This window comes from Anabrus simplex, chromosome 2, assembly GCF_040414725.1.
Source record: "Anabrus simplex isolate iqAnaSimp1 chromosome 2, ASM4041472v1, whole genome shotgun sequence".
NCBI classification, from domain to species: Eukaryota; Metazoa; Arthropoda; class Insecta; order Orthoptera; family Tettigoniidae; genus Anabrus; species Anabrus simplex.
This window is the reverse complement of record NC_090266.1, coordinates 1,157,451,495-1,157,469,596: the sequence shown is the minus strand read 5'-3', so window position 1 is coordinate 1,157,469,596 and position 18,102 is coordinate 1,157,451,495. Positions and strand designations below refer to the sequence as shown.

Here is an 18,102-nt window from a genome sequence, read left to right as displayed (position 1 = left end):
ATACTTGATGCATTGAAGGTGCGAGTGTTCTTTTACTGTCAGTACGTTTTCACTTATCCTTTTTCATTTCTGTACTTATCATATACAAATAAAAGAACAACATTCCACTATTTCAGCTGGATGATGCTGAGTATGATATACCACCTGTTGACCACACACCAACCCTTGAGAGTATTCTAAATGAATTGGATGATCGGACATCACTTAGTGAAGATGAGTTATCCAGCTGTCTCATCACTGCAGCAGAGGTAATATCTGTATCTAGTGCAAAGTGTATTTTAGGCCTATATTGTTATCACCATTAGGCCTTAGATTTTAATGTAATAATAAGTTTGAATTCAAACTTCCTCAGAGTAGTCTCCAGTTTGCATGTCTGGCTCTGTGGCTAACTGGTTAGCCTGCTAGCCTTTGGTCCAAAGGGTCCCAGAATCGATTCTTTGCCGGGTCGGTGACTTTAACCTTTATTGGACAATTCCCCTCTGTCTTGGGTCGAGTATGTGTGCCATCTTCAACATTAGAATTAATTCTAGATGGGCCCCATCCTCACAAATGCACAGGTCACCCATGGGCATCAACTCGAGAGACCTGCACCAGGGCTGTCCAGGGGCCATATGCCATTTTAATTATTATATTCTACTTTGAATGACATTCCTCTAATAAGAGTTGCATGAAATTAGAGCCATATCTACCGGGCGAGTTGGCCATGCGCGTAGAGGCGCGCGGCTGTGAGCTTGCATCCGGGAGATAGTAGGTTCGAATCCCACTATCGGCAGCCCTGAAAATGGTTTTCCGTGGTTTCCCATTTTCACACCAGGCAGATGCTGGGGCTGTACCTTAATTAAGGCCACGGCCGCTTCCTTCCAACTCCTAGGCCATTCCTATCCCATAGTCGCCATAAGACCTATCTGTGTCGGTGCGACGTAAAGCCCATAGCAAAAAAAAAAAAACAAACAACCCATATCTTTTAGTATCCCTACTAATGCGATTGTCACTACAAGAACGTACTATAGAATAGGGTTACATTTTGCCAGTTCGTTCGCATTTTCATGAAAGTGAAAATCTTGTAAAAATTATGCAAAATGATACCTAAAAGAGATGAGGTGAGATCCTTCCTTTATGCTTGCCAGGGACACATCAACTTGACCCTAGATGAAACCTTATTTATATAGGAAATTTAAAACCAACACTATATCAGTCTCTGAAATGTGGCTATTTCCTGTGTTCCTATTGTTTCCAGGGCAATTTTTCATGTCTCTGATAGAGCTCGCCTCACGTGTGGCCCATTGCTACCAGATTCAGTGAAAATAATTAAACCGCGGTGTGAGGTGTCGTGGTGTGCACCGGATGTAGTTGCAGTATCTGCAACGTAACTATCCGAAGGTCTTGTCACTACCTAGTACTTTCACGTAGAGGCCTATGAGCCGCTTTGTACCTCTGACCTAACCAGTCCAGCCCAGTGGTTTTGTTACTAGCTGGACATATCCCATTTTCTGTCATGTTCTTGTTACTAGCTGGACATATCCCATTTTCTGTCATGTTCTTGTTACTAGCCTGACGTAAGTTCTCAAGTTGGAAGCCTTGTGTAGCATGCTGTGATATCGTGTGAACCACGCTATGTTGGATCCTTAACCTCTCTTTTGCAAACTATTTGGTGAAGTTTTACCCAGAATATAACATGTTGGTTCACACACACACACACTCTCTCTCTCTCTTTGTTTTTTTGCTAGTGGCTTTACGTCGCACCGACACAGATAGGTCTTATGGCGATGATGGGATAGGAAAGGCCTAGGAGTTGGAAGGAAGCGGCCGTGGCCTTAATTAAGGTACAGCTCCAGCAGTTGCCTGGTGTGAATATGGGAAACCACGGAAAACCATCTTCAGGGCTGCCAACAGTGGGATTCGAACCCACTATCTCCCGGATGCAAGCTCACAGACGCGTGCCTCTAACCACACGACCAACTCACCCGGTCACACATTTTTTAAGTGTAGCAGCTGAGGGAGAAGGAGAAAAATATATAAATGTACAATTAGTTTCAAATGATACTGAACTCACCCAATAGAAACATAAATCATCCTCATCCCTCCTTAACTGCACCTCTTTCAGAAGCACTTCGCGTATCCATTGATTTTTCTGATGAATTGTAAGCTGCACTTGATCTAACAAATTGAAGAACTTCTGACAGGACCTCATATGCAAACAACATTTTTCCATGCAGCTGTTTTTTTTTTAATGCACTCTATTTCTCGTTTTTAACAATGATAAACTGACTGAACACGCTCAAATTCTGTATTTGAATGAGGCAAAATTATAGCTGAAAGAGCAAACAAGACCAGTTCTAAATAGGGATTTTCTATTGTAGCATTTTTATATTGCCAGAATTAGGTCATGGAGGACCTGTTTATCCACTTCTGAAAAGTTATTTTTCCACTAATTTTCATCCTGTCAACGTTCCTTTCAAAATCTTAAAGTTAAGTTTGTGACAGGCTCTTAAACTGTTTTCAAGACTTCAGTCACATGGAGTAATGACATTTTTCAGAGGATTTTGAAGTTGTTAGACAGCCAATTTTCAATTTCTTCAACTAATTAAAAAACATTATTTTATAGTTGTAGCAGCTGCTGTAGTAGTATTTCTTAACTTACAATCAAAGAAATAATTTAGGAATTATTTTGTGTAACTTATACAGTTACTCTCAATGCAGGTCTTTAGAAAACAAATTACAGTTTTGAGGTGGAGATTATAAACTATATTTTCTTTTAAATCTTTAGAATTATGTCTCCAAATAATATAGTTAAGACTCTAAGCATATTTATATTTTTAATTTTTTAATTTATATTTCTATTATTGGGAAGACTTTGCCATTATTTGAAGACCTGGGTAGATGCTAACACTCTACAAGATAACCAATGATGCTATTTCTGTCTGACACACTCCAGTTGACTGTTTGACATGGCCCAACAAAGAGGTTAAAGAACGAACAAAAGAAAGTGTAATACAGGCTTTGATTGAACTTAGTTTTTCAGCATCCTAAGCTGCTAGGTATTTTCACGTTTCAGAAAGGACAGTTCAGTGTGGGTGCAGAATTACTGATGTTCAGTTATTTTTGCCCGAAAAGCTGGGAGTGGTAGAAGAAAAATTTCAACACCACAACACGACGTCAGATTAGTGGCAGAGGTTGAAAGGCATAGCTTTCATACTGCTGCTACTTTGAAGGCAGTTGTTAATATTAAAGGGTAATATTTTCTGATGAAGTCACCTTTTCTACTACACAGGAAGGACTCGCTTTGGTATATCGTCCTCTTGGCACCCGATTCGACCACAGATACGCCACTATTCATGCCTACAGTAGTAGAGTGTCAGTGTCTTGTTGGGAGTGGATTTCTTGTCGTGGAGTGGGCACAATCCATTACATTAATGAGAAATGGAACCAGCACAAATATAAACTGCTGCTGGAACATTTCATGGTTCTTTATACTAGGCTGTTGTATACTGTTGAAATTCTTAAATTTCAGTAGGATAATCCTCCAGTCCACACATTCCAGTTGATTCAGAGACTGCTTTGTGGGCTTCTTTAAATGATGAAGTATACATTCTTGTCCATGATAACCTCAATGAACTCCAAATTACTGACCCACTAGTGGCCGTAAAAACCAATATCATAACTGATCCTCGACCATGTTTCACAGAGAGTCTTAGATCATTTACCTAGACCCATATTTGGCTTGTGCTATACATAATCCATCTTATCTGAACCCAAGATGTGTATTTTGCACTCTGCAGTGAAAAGAACTGTGTTCCAAAGTTATTTACCTGTTAACAAAATGTTTTCTAACTACTTGACCATGGCGATTGTGTTTTCTCAACAGATTTCTCACTATTTCAGGATTACATTCTTTAACTAAATACTTTTCAGCCTCTAAAGTCAACTTAGTGAGACACAAAGGTGTATAAGAACTGGAGGAAAGACGTCAGATATTAGATATGCAAAATGGGGTAGGGCAGGGAGATGCGTTGACATGTCTCCTTTTTTAATGTTGCCTTGGAGAAGGTGATGAGAGATACAAACCTCCTGAATAGGGGAACATTTTTCCATAGATCAGTGCAGGTACTTTTGCCTATTCTAATGATAAAGGTATAGTGGCAAGAACTCAAAAGGCATTGAAGGAGACAGTCATTGCCCTTAAACAGGCCAGTAGGAAAATGGGACCGAACGTCAATCAGCAGAAAACTTAATATATGGTTGCTGGCAAAGCATGTAGGAGAACATGCCAGCTGCTGTAACTGTGAGCAGTTACACCATTGAGACAGTTGAGCAGTTTAAATATCTGGGATTGGTAGTCACCTACTCAAATGATACCTCGTATGAAATTAAACAGAGATTAATAGCAGCCAACAGAGACTATTTTGCTCTGATAAGACTTCTTTCCTCAAGGCTTTTGATTTGTACCTCTAAATTAACCATCAACAAAACACTTACAAGACCTGTGCTTATATATGCCTTGGAAACTTGGCCATTAACAGCAAAAGATACTAGAATGCTGGATGCCTTCAAAAGAAAGATACTCTAAAGAATCATCGACCCAATCTGTGAAAGAGAAACGTTGAGGAAAAGGTACAGTCATGAATTGTACAACATTTATAAAGATCCACCTATTAGAAGAATATTGAAATCAGCCAGATTGAGGTAGGCCGGGCACGTAGGACGGATGAGTGATGTGTAAGTACCTAAACATAGATTAAATGGAAATCCAAGGGGGCAGAGAGGACAAGGTCAACCGAGACCCAGATGGATGGAGTCATTGAAGATCTTTGGGAAATTGGCTATAGAAATTGGAAAGATTTAGTGTTGTATTGACATAAATGGCGGAAGATTGTTGAAGCGGCCACGGTTTACAATGAACTGTATAGCCATAGAAGAAAAAGCCAGCTTAGGTGAGGATAATTTTGGATCAGGTCCTCACTGTGTAATCAACATTCATCACCATAATTAAAGATCTTTCTTGAGCTAATTTTTGGCTTGTTTAATATTGTTTTGCATTCTTTAATACATTTTATAACACCCTGTACAATGGATTGAGGTATGTTCACTAAACTAACACTTTCTTTTGAATATTTTCCTGCTGATAATGGTCGGTGATCAGCTCACGTTCACTTATGGAACTTCGTGGAACCTTGGTAGTGTCATAGATAAGCAGTTCCCTCTCGGAGTGAAGCATGACTTCAAGGAAGCGTGACTTAGTAGGAATGGGGAGTTAATCTTGCATTTTACTGAGCTCGGTAGCTGCAATACCAATGTAGTTAGTCCGTTATTGGACATTATAAATTTTCCAGCTAACTCATTCCTAGTTGCCAGCATTTCACCCCAGTGTGCTAAGTTGGGCTCATCAGTTGGTAAATAGCACACCTACCGAGATGCACGGCTAGCGCATACCGTGGAGGCCACTGGGTAGGCTACTTGGAGCCACCAGTAATGCCAGTGCACTATGAGAGAGGAGCCGATGACCTTCGATGTTAGGCCCCTTAAAACAACAAGCATCATCATCATCAAGCACTATGAGAGACTTTGTCCCATTTTCAAAAACTGATGCCTGCCTGACCATCAGATGATATAGATGTTGATTCTCATAGGGAACCTGAAATATCTGTTCCGAATGAGTAAATCTATAATACCAATGTAGTTGGTCCATTCAAGGAAGCATGACATTATGTTAACGGAACAACTATATCTATATATATAAAATAACTTGTCCTGACTGACTGACTGATTCATTATCGCCAAGCCAAAACCACGGGACATAAAAAAATGAAATTTTGGGGATACATTCATATTAACATTTAGGTGCTTGTTAAGGAAGGATTTTTTGATATCCCTTCGCTAAGGGAGTGAAAAAGGGGGTGAATTTCTAAAATGAGAACATCTATATCTCAAAAATTTAAAAGTTTATAGACATAAAAATTGGTATTTTGAATCTCCTTTAAAAATACACACATGTTTTGGTTTTTGGAAAATCCCATTAAGGGTGGTGAAAAATGGGGGGAAAAGGGGTTGAACACCTTTTGGACACCTTTAATGAGGAGACTTATATCTCAAAAACTGAAGATGTTACAGACATAAAAATTGAAATTTGGAATCTCCTTCGAAAATAAAGAGACGCGCATATTTGGGTAGGGGATACCAACTTAAGGGGCGGGGTTGGAGTGAAAAAGGAGTTGAATTCTTTTCATGAGGATACTTATATCTCAAAAACTGAAGATGTTACAGATATGAAAAATGTTTGTTTTGAATGTTCTTTCAAAGTAAAGAAACACGTAATCTTTGTCTTTGGAAAATCCACTTAAGGGGGGGGGGTCAATTAATTGAAAAATTAGTTGAATACTTTGTATGAGGATATTTATATCTGAAAAGATAAAGATTTTACAGATGTGAAAATTAGTATTTGGAATCTCCTTTAAAAATAAAGAAATACGCATTTTGGGTAGAGGGAATCAACTTGGGGGAGGGGGAGGTGAAAAAGGAGTTTAATTCCTTTTTATGAGGATACATATATCTCAAAACTGAAGATGTTAGTCGTGATAACTGGCATTTGGAAGCTCCTTTATAAATAAAGAAGTTTTTCTGGTTTTCGTAAAATTCACTTAAAGGAGGGAGGGTGAAAGGAAGTGAAAAAGTTTAATTATTTTTATGGAGAAACTTATATCTCAAAAACTGAAGGTTTCACACGTGAAAATTTGTATTTGGAATTGCCTTAAAGAAAATAAAGAAACACACATATTTGGAGGGGGGGGGAGGGGGGTTATCAACTTAACGGGCTGGGGTGAAAAAGGAGTTGAATTATTTTTATGAAGATACTTATATCTCAAAAACTGAAGATGTTAGAGGCATGAACATTTGTATTTGGAATATTCTTTCAAAGTAAAGAAACGCGTGTTCTTTTTGTCTTCGGAAAATCCACTTAAGGGGGTTGAATGAATTGAAAAGTTAGTTGAATTCTTTGTATGAGGATACTTATATCTCCAAAACTGAAGATGTTACAGACGTGAAAAATAGTATTTGGAACCTCCTTTAAAAATGAAGAAACAAGCATTTGTTTTTTTCGGAAAATCGACGTAAGGGGTGTGGGGTTGAGAATAAGTAAATAAGGAGTTGAAATATGTCTATGAGAATGCCTTATCTTAAAAACTGAAGCTGTTACAGACTTGAAAGTTGGTATTATGAATTTCCTTTCAAAGTAAAGAAACACGTACGGTATTTTGTTGTTTTCGGGAAGTCCACTTAAGGCAGGAGAGGGGTGGAAAGAAGTGAAGAAGAAGTAGTTGAATTATTCTTATGCGTATATATTTATCTCAAAAACTGAAGGTGTCACAGACGTACAGGTATGAAAACTGATATTTGGAATCTCCTTTAAAAATAATGAAACACTTATTTTTTTGTTTTTGGAAAATCCAGTTAAGGGGCTGAAAAGAATTGGAAAAGCGGGTGAATTTTTAAAATGAGTACCGTTATATCTACATTATATGGGTCTGGTTCCATGGCTAAATGGTTAGCGTGCTGGCCTTTTGTTACAGGGGTCCCAACTTCGATTCCCGGTAGGGTTGGGAATTTTAACCATCATTGGTTAATTTCACTGGCACGGAGCTGGCTGTATGTGTCGTCTTCATCATCTTTTTATCCTCATCACGAGCCGCAGGTTGCCTACGCGCATCAAATCAAAAGACCTGCACCTGGCGAGTCGAATATGTCCTCGGACACTCCCGGCACTAAAAGCCATACGCTATTTCATTTACATTATGTGTCAAAAAGTTAAAATGTTAGAGACAAGAAACTTGGAATTTGGAAAGTCCTTTAAAAATACAGGAACCTGTACTTTTTTGTTCTTGGAGAAGGCACTTAACAGGGGGTGAAAAGAAGTGAAAAATAGTTCAATTATTTATATTTATATCTTAGAAACTGAAGATGTTACAGACATGAAAATTGGTATTTGGAATCTTCTTTGAAAATAAAGAAACATGTATTTTTGTTTTTGGAAAATACACTTAGATTGCGGTGGAGGGGAGGACTGATCAAGCGGTTAAATTCTTTTTATGGGGATACTTATGTATATCTCAAAAACTGAAGATGTTGCAGATGTGGGAATAGGTATTTGGAATCTCCTTTAAAAATAAAGAACCGGGCGAGTTGGCCGTGCGCGTAGAGGCGCGCGGCTGTGAGCTTGCATCCGGGAGATAGTAGGTTCGAATCCCACTATCGGCAGCCCTGAAGAGGGTTTTCCGTGGTTTCCCATTTTCACACCAGGCAAATGCTGGGGCTGTACCTTAATTAAGGCCACGGCCGCTTCCTTCCTACTCCTAGGCCTTCCTATCCCATCGTCGCCATAAGACCTATCTGTGTCGGTGCGACGTAAAGCCCCTAGCAAAAAAAAAAAAAGAAACATGTATATATTTTTTCGAGTTGAGAGAAGACTGTTTCTCACATGTACAGTTCTATGTCGCATGGTCTTAGCCCCAAAAGGTAATACCACAAACGTGGTTTACAAAGAATTTCTGGGGTAAATGAAACTCGATTTAAGGGTGAGTTTTTATACTTTAGGAATTTTCAGATAATATCTTAGTACAATGTCGAGGAACTATTACTTTGATCAAATGAAGAAATCCACTCCAGCGAAGCCGCGGGTAATTGCTAGTTGGTATTATAAACTTACTCATTCGGAACAAATATTTCAGGTTCTCTATGGGAATCAACATCTGTATCTCGGTAGCTGCAGTCACTTAAGTGCAGCCAGTATCCAGTATTCGGGAGATAGTGGGTTTGAAACCCACTGTCGGCAGCCCTGAAGATGGTTTTTCGTGGTTTCCCATTTTCACACTAGGCAAATGCTGGGGCTTGGTACTTGAACAGATGATTATTCAGATGTCTCTTGAGATTGCATAGGAATGACTCATACCACTGTTATTGTGGTGAATAGGGAGCAGATGTTTATGTAAATGCATATTTTAATAAAATCTGTGATAAGCACATAAATCGGCAATCCTTGTTACTCAAAAAAATTTAAAATGCTTCTGTATTACCAAATGATGCTCTTATTCACATTTTACGATTATGGTATTGTTTTTAACAGTGTCATATTTCTGAATGTTGTAGCTATTTATGGACTTCCTTCTGCAAGTTCAGTGACTTGCTGGTTACTGGCTATGTTGTTACCTTTAGATGGCTATGCAGTTTGATTTGCTGCACATGTTGTTTCCCTCCACGAGTGAGTTGGCTGTAGGGTTACCAACCGTCCGGCTTTTGCCGGATATGTCCTGCTTTTCAATAATTTCGGTTATGTCCGGCCGGCATTTCTAATTTATTGACATTGTCCGGCATTTTTCGTTACAAGATTGCTCACTTAGGTTTTAGACTGAAGACAGCATGTTATTGTATTGTACATCAACTCCATGTGCACAGGGCGCTACTTCCGAGGGTGGAAATAAGTAATACTAATATTCGATATATTGAACTCGAAGTCCAGGCATCGATCAACCAATCAACGCGCTTCATTTCCACGTTTATGTTGAGAGAAACCGGAAGTGTCGAGAGCTACAGTTTACATGTGCTTGCCATATGATTTGCAGCTATTGTGTTTGGTTATCTGGTTGTCCCCATAAATTATAGTGCGAGTATGCAGCGATTGGAGTGAAATATTAATCTCATTGCATCCTATTACGTACTGGCATGTCATCTTTGCAACCTGAAAGGAGTGAATCTAAAAAAAAACAGTGTAAATTTTCGGATAAACTAAAACATAAGTATCCTTGCTTTACTCGCGGACGCAGTGAAAGTGAAGCGAAATGTGCAGTGTATCATAGTTATGTTAATGTCGGATACAAAGGTGTTGGCGACTTGGAAAGACACATTAACAGTGAAAAACACAAAAAGACGGTGAGAACTAGGTCAGTATCATGTTCAATGTTATCAGTTGTCACTCCCAAATATTCACCAGATGATAAAAATGTTCAAGCCGCAGAAGCTACAATGTCATTTCATACAGTTTTCCATCACCAGTCATACAAATCAATGGACTGCACAGCTAAATTGAGTAAGAGTATGTTCTTAGGTTCTGAAGTAGCACAGAAACTGACCTGTGCAAGAACTAAAACAGAATCCATAATAAATAATGTTATTGCTCCTCACTCGACAAGATGATATAATTGAAACTCTTAATAATCAAGTTCCATTTTTTGGCCTAGGAACAGATGCAAGCAATCATGGTGCACTAAAGTTGTTTCCAATTGTCATCCAATTCTTTGATTACAAAAATAATGGCATTCAGATAAAAGTTCTTGATTTACAAGCATGGCCAAATGAAAGTTCTGAATGTATTTCCTCCTATATTTCAGATACTCTCAAAAAACATAAAATTACTTCTAGATGCATTGCATTTTCTGGAGACAATGCCAATGTTAATTTTGGAGGCCTTGCACACAGGGAAGGGAAGAATGTATTCTCTGCTCTCAAAAAAGACTTGAATGAAAACATAGTAGGTGTTGGATGTCCTGCTCACATTCTACATAACTGTTTGCAACACGGAGCTGATGCTCTTCCTGTTGATATTGAGTCTGTGGTGATGAAAATTTTCAACTTCTTTTATATATATGCAGTGCGCACTCAGGAACTGAAAGACTTTTGTGAATTTGTTGATGTAAATTATCTGCAGCTTTTAAATCATTCTAAGGCTAGGTGGTTAACATTGTATCCAGCAGTTGAAAGAATCCTGCAATTGTTCCCAGCTCTGAAATCCTACTTTCTTTCTCAGGGTAGGAAGTCGGTGCCTTCATCAATTAGAAACTTCCTTGAAAATGACTTTTCAGAGCTCTATCTTTTGCTTCTTATCTCAGCCATGCACATTTTTCACTATAAAATTTTGTCACTTGAGAAAGAACATAATTCAGTTGTAGAAGTGCTTGAACTATTAGAATCTGTCCAATCTTCATTGAAAGGCAGACTTGAAGGTCAATTCATTCCCCTTAAAGTCAGACAGATGTTAAATTCATTTTCAGAAGATGGTTTGGATAAAGAATGCAAAGTGTTTATGGAGAATGTATCTTGTTTCTATGAAACCTGCACTTAGTACTTGGATAAATGGATGCATCCTATAGAGGAATTCAAGTGTTTCAAATGGTTGAAACTTCAAAACATTAAAGACCTAAGCTTTGACGATATTGTACCATGTATTCAGTACTTACAGTCAAAACGTGTAGAAATAGATGATTCAAAATTATTCAACCAGTTCTGCAACGTAAGGGCTTATTCTAAAATTTCAACATTGGATAAAGATACAACACTAGACCAACAATGGTCTGTTTTTTTTTTTTAATAAGTGCCAGAACATTGAGGTATGTTCTGAACTTTTGAACATTTGCCAGTTTTTCTTTGTCATGCCAGGCAGCAATGCCTCCACTGAACGTGTGTTTTCATTCATAAATGCTCAATGGACAAAGGAAAGGAACTGTTTGTTGGTAGAATCAGTGAAAGGAATGTTACTTGTGAAATTCAATTTCAAAGATGTGTCGTGTGAAGAATTTTATAAATATGTACTTCAAGAAAATAACTCTCGTCTTCTTTCAAAAGTAGGTTCTGTTGAAAAATACAGCTTCAAGGAAATGAACTGCAGCAAGGACTGATCATTAAGTAAGGTATTTCCTTTTGTAAAAAGTTGTGTGTAATACATGTATAATTTTGTTATCGATTGAAATTGTCAGGCATTTTTCTTAAATGTCCTGCTTTTTGCTAAGCAATGTTCTGCATTTGGAAATTTTCAGTTGGTAATCCTAGTTGGCTGGCATTCTAGCTCACTCATACTAGTTAGCCCGCTCTGGTTTAGTTTATAGAATGTCAGCGAAAGGCAATCAAAGAGTGATAAGGTGACGGGGAGTACCATAGATTAAACTGCGCACTGGAAAAGAGAAATTTTCAAATTTTTTCACTACTATTGGAAATGTTAGTGCAGATCAGCGTTCTCAAGTAACCTAGAATTTGTCTGAAAATAAGCATATTGCGGCAGCTTCGTGTATGTATTCACGACAATTACTAATATTTGAACCAACTTCTTCAAATGTAGACACAGCCGAATGCTCCCAGTAGTATTTAGATATATGTAGAGCATTTGTTTGCACCAACATTCCTCTTGGCAAAATATATAATCTGGGACTGAGAAATTTCCTAACAAAATACATCAATTTTGAGCCTCCAGACAAATCCACATTAAGAAAAAATTATCTCCCAAAATATTTGAAGAAACTTTACAAAGAATTCAAGCGGTATGTGATTGTGAAAAACTGTGGGTGAGCATTGATGAAACCACTGATTCAAGTAGCAGAAAATTAGGAAATTTTGTACTGGTTATTGGTGTGTTGAAGAATGGCAAAACTGTTCGTTAACATCCTTATTTGCTAGCATGTAAAGAAATGCATGCTCCAAACCATGTCATTGTAGCTAAGTTAATGAGGCCATGCATTTACTTTGGCCAAAAGGTGTAAAATACGACAATGTATTGCTTCTACTTACTGAAAGGGCAACTTGCATGTAAAAAAAATCAACTGAAGGCCTTTCTGTAAGCTTGCCAAAAAGCTTGCATAGTTCATGCTTTACACAGGGGTGGGCTCAGTACACTAAAGTGGATAAATTAGTGTCTAATAGCAAAAAAGTCTTTGTAAAAGCACCCTCAAGAAATGATCTGTTTAAAGATAACCCAGATTTTGCACTTCCTGCTCTGCCTATTGTCCCACAGTGGGGTACCTGGCTTATTGTTGTGGTATATTAAGCAGGCGGTTTCGAAAGTTTTGCATCCGTTGTGAACGCACTTGATAAAAAAAGAGCGACACACCATCAATCGAGATTCAAGAGTTTCCGAAAGACAGCTCTTTGAAAAATAATTTGGCGTTTGTATCTGCCAATCTAAGTTTCTTGTGTAAAACCATAGACATACTTGAAAAATCTACTAACCTGTTGACCAGAAGAGTGTACAAGGTGCGTGCTGGTGAAAATAAACTAGACTCACTTTTTGCCTCCCAGGTACTGGGACTGTTAAAGGTCAGATATCAAAATATGTTCTAGAAAAGCAGATGGTTTAAAAAATGTGTGGAGAGTATATCGTAGAGATAGGATAGGAATGGTGGGAGGGGAGTATTCATTCTGGTGAAAGAAGAATTTGTAAGCTATGAAAAAGTTAAAGATGAAAAATATGAAATTCTGGGTGTAAGGCTCGTTTCTAAAGATAATAGGCAACTTGATGTCTTTGGAGTGTACAGACCGGGAAAGGGTAGCGCTGACATGAATTCAGAATTATTTGATAAGATAATCAGCTATGTGGGAAACGACATGGAAAGGAATGTGATTGTAGCGGGAGATCTGAATTTACCAAATGTCAGTTGGGAAGGAAATGCGAACAATAGGAAGCATGACCAACGAATGGCAAATAAGCTAATATGGGATGGACAGCTGATTCAGAAAGTGATGGAACCAACTAGAGGGAAAAACATCCTGAACGTAGTGCTGGTAAAACCAGATGAGCTCTATGGAGAAACCGAAGTAGTAGATGGCATTAGTGATCATCAAGCTGTTTTTGTCGTAGTTAAATATAAATGGGTTGGAAAGGAAGGTCTTAAAATTAGGACTATTACGCAGTACCATATGGCTCATAAAGCAGGCATGAGGCAGTTTTTAAAAAGTAACTATGATCGGTGGAAAACGGTAAATAAAAATGTAAACAGTCTCTGGGATGGGTTTAAAGCAATTGTTGAGGAATGTAAAAACAGGTTTGTACCTTTAAAGGTGCTAAGAAATGGTGAAGACCCACTTTATTATAATAGAGAAATAGACTAAGAAGGAGGTGCAGATTGGAAAGAAATAGTCAGAGATGTCTGTGGAAGTGAGGAGAAATTGAAGGAACTTACTAGGAAATAGAATCTGGCAAAGAAGGCAGCTAAGAATAACATATACCAAGCTAGTCGCTTAAGTGCGGCCAGTATCCAGTATTCGTGAGATAGTAGGTTCGAACCCCACTGTCGGCGGCCCTGAAAATTGTTTTCTGTGGTTTCCCATTTTCACACCAGGCAAATGCTGGGGCTGTACATAAATTAAGGCCACGGCTGCTTCCTTCCCACTCCTAGCCCTTCCTTTCCTGTCCTGTCATCACCATAAGACCTATCTGTGTTGGCGGTGCGATATAAAGCAACTAGAAAAAAAAAGAATAACATGATGACAAGCATAATTGGCAGTCATACGAATTTTAGTGAAAAATGGAAGGGTATGTATAGGTATTTTAAGGCAGAAACAGGTTCCAAGAAGGACATTCCAGGAATAATTAATGAACAAGGGGTGTGTGTATGTGAGGATCTTCAAAAGGCAGAAGTATTCAGTCAGCAGTATGCAGAGATTGTTGGTTACAAGGATAATGTCCAGATAGAGGAGGAGACTAATGCTAAAGAAGTATTAAAATTTACATATGATAACAATGACATTTACAATAAGATACAAAAGTTGAAAACTAGAAAAGCAGCTGGAATTGATAAGATTTCTGGGGATATACTAAAGACAATGGGTTGGATATAGTACCACATCTGAAGTACTTATTTGATTATTGTTTGCGTGAAGGAGCTATACCAAATGAATGGCGAGTTGCTGTAGTAGCCCCTGTGTATAAAGGAAAGGGTGATCGACATAAAGCTGAAAATTACAGGCCAGTAAGTTTGAACATGCGTTGCATGTAAGCTTTGGAAAGGCATTCTTTCTGATTACATTAGACATGTTTGTGAAATTAATAACTGGTTCGATAGAAGGCAGTTCGGTTTTAGGAAAGGTTATTCCACTGAAGCTCAACTTGTAGGATTCCAGCAAGATATAGCAGATATCTTGGATTCAGGGGGTCAAATGGACTGTATTGCGATTGACCTAGCAATAATTAAGAGGGGAATTCCTCAGGGCAGTATTATTGGACCTTTATGTTTTCTTATATATATAAATGATATGAGTAAAGAAGTGGAATCAGAGGTAAGGCTTTTTGCAGATGATGTTATTCTGTATAGAGTAATAAATAAGTTACAAGATTGTGAGCAACTGCAACGTGACCTCGATAATGTTGTGAGATGGACAGCAGGCAACGGTATGTTTATAAACGGGGTTAAAAGTCAGGTTGTGAGTTTCACAAATAGGAAAAGTCCTCTCAGTTTTAATTTCTGCGTTGATGGGGTGAAAGTTCCTTTTGGGGATCATTGTAAGTATCTAGGTGTTAATATAAGGAAAGATCTTCATTGGGGTAATCCCATAAATGGGATTGATAAGATAATCAGCTATGTGGGAAACGACATGGAAAGGAATGTGATTGTAGCGGGAGATCTGAATTTACCAAATGTCAGTTGGGAAGGAAATGCGAACAATAGGAAGCATGACCAACGAATGGCAAATAAGCTAATATGGGATGGACAGCTGATTCAGAAAGTGATGGAACCAACTAGAGGGAAAAACATCCTGAACGTAGTGCTGGTAAAACCAGATGAGCTCTATGGAGAAACCGAAGTAGTAGATGGCATTAGTGATCATCAAGCTGTTTTTGTCGTAGTTAAATATAAATGGGTTGGAAAGGAAGGTCTTAAAATTAGGACTATTACGCAGTACCATATGGCTCATAAAGCAGGCATGAGGCAGTTTTTAAAAAGTAACTATGATCGGTGGAAAACGGTAAATAAAAATGTAAACAGTCTCTGGGATGGGTTTAAAGCAATTGTTGAGGAATGTAAAAACAGGTTTGTACCTTTAAAGGTGCTAAGAAATGGTGAAGACCCACTTTATTATAATAGAGAAATAGACTAAGAAGGAGGTGCAGATTGGAAAGAAATAGTCAGAGATGTCTGTGGAAGTGAGGAGAAATTGAAGGAACTTACTAGGAAATAGAATCTGGCAAAGAAGGCAGCTAAGAATAACATATACCAAGCTAGTCGCTTAAGTGCGGCCAGTATCCAGTATTCGTGAGATAGTAGGTTCGAACCCCACTGTCGGCGGCCCTGAAAATTGTTTTCTGTGGTTTCCCATTTTCACACCAGGCAAATGCTGGGGCTGTACATAAATTAAGGCCACGGCTGCTTCCTTCCCACTCCTAGCCCTTCCTTTCCTGTCCTGTCATCACCATAAGACCTATCTGTGTTGGCGGTGCGATATAAAGCAACTAGAAAAAAAAAGAATAACATGATGACAAGCATAATTGGCAGTCATACGAATTTTAGTGAAAAATGGAAGGGTATGTATAGGTATTTTAAGGCAGAAACAGGTTCCAAGAAGGACATTCCAGGAATAATTAATGAACAAGGGGTGTGTGTATGTGAGGATCTTCAAAAGGCAGAAGTATTCAGTCAGCAGTATGCAGAGATTGTTGGTTACAAGGATAATGTCCAGATAGAGGAGGAGACTAATGCTAAAGAAGTATTAAAATTTACATATGATAACAATGACATTTACAATAAGATACAAAAGTTGAAAACTAGAAAAGCAGCTGGAATTGATAAGATTTCTGGGGATATACTAAAGACAATGGGTTGGATATAGTACCACATCTGAAGTACTTATTTGATTATTGTTTGCGTGAAGGAGCTATACCAAATGAATGGCGAGTTGCTGTAGTAGCCCCTGTGTATAAAGGAAAGGGTGATCGACATAAAGCTGAAAATTACAGGCCAGTAAGTTTGAACATGCGTTGCATGTAAGCTTTGGAAAGGCATTCTTTCTGATTACATTAGACATGTTTGTGAAATTAATAACTGGTTCGATAGAAGGCAGTTCGGTTTTAGGAAAGGTTATTCCACTGAAGCTCAACTTGTAGGATTCCAGCAAGATATAGCAGATATCTTGGATTCAGGGGGTCAAATGGACTGTATTGCGATTGACCTAGCAATAATTAAGAGGGGAATTCCTCAGGGCAGTATTATTGGACCTTTATGTTTTCTTATATATATAAATGATATGAGTAAAGAAGTGGAATCAGAGGTAAGGCTTTTTGCAGATGATGTTATTCTGTATAGAGTAATAAATAAGTTACAAGATTGTGAGCAACTGCAACGTGACCTCGATAATGTTGTGAGATGGACAGCAGGCAACGGTATGTTTATAAACGGGGTTAAAAGTCAGGTTGTGAGTTTCACAAATAGGAAAAGTCCTCTCAGTTTTAATTTCTGCGTTGATGGGGTGAAAGTTCCTTTTGGGGATCATTGTAAGTATCTAGGTGTTAATATAAGGAAAGATCTTCATTGGGGTAATCCCATAAATGGGATTGTAAATAAAGGGTACAGATCTCTGCACATGGTTATGAGGGTGTTTAGGCGTTGTAGTAAGGATGTAAAGGATGTAAGACCCCAGCTAGAGTATGGTTCCAGTGTATGAGACCCTCACCAGGATTACCTGATTCAAGAACTGGAAAAAATCCAAAGAAAAGCAGCTCGATTTGTTCTGGATGCTTTCCGATAAAAGAGTAGCATTACAAAAATATTGCGAAGTTTGGGCTGGGAAGAATTGGGAGAAAGAAGACGAGCTGCTTGACTAAGTGGTATGTTATTGGACATTATAAATTTTCCAGCTAACTCAATCTTGGTTGCCTGCGTTACGCCCTCCCTATGGGAATCAACATCTATATCATCTGATGGCAAGGCAGGCATCAATTTTTGGAAGTGAGACATAGTCTCGCATAATGCATTGGCACTGCTGGTGGCTTCAAGTAGTCTATGCAGTGGCCTCCACTATATGCACTAGCCTTGCGTCTTGGTAGGTGTGCTAAGTACCAGGGAATGTTGGGAGAGGGAGTATTCATTCTGGTGAAAGAAGAATTTGTAAGCTACGAAAAAGTTAAAGATGAAAAATATGAAATTCTGGGACTGTATTGCGAGTGACCTATCTAAGGCATTTGATAGGGTAGATCATGGAAGACTACTGGCAAAAATGAGTGCTATTGGACTAGAAAAAAGAGTGACTGAATGGGTGGCTATATTTCTAGAAAATAGATGTCAGAATTAGAGTAGGCGAAGCTTTATCTGACCCTGTAATAATTAAAAGGGGAATTCCTCAGGGCAGTATTATTGGACC

The 18,102-nt window shown here is 38.4% G+C and overlaps 1 protein-coding gene across 2 annotated transcripts in view; it reads left to right on the top strand.

The window, feature by feature from the left end:
• Positions 1 to 18,102, top strand: part of Vps8 (vacuolar protein sorting 8) — a 221,275-nt gene that overhangs the window by 633 nt on the left and 202,540 nt on the right. Inside the window, exon 2 of one of the 2 annotated variants that reach the window (XM_068225913.1) lies at positions 117 to 248. In XM_068225913.1, the coding sequence (XP_068082014.1) occupies positions 117 to 248 (132 nt within the window). Of the gene's footprint in view, positions 1 to 114; positions 249 to 18,102 lie in introns of those variants that run through there. The other variant, XM_068225914.1, reaches the window with a different exon arrangement.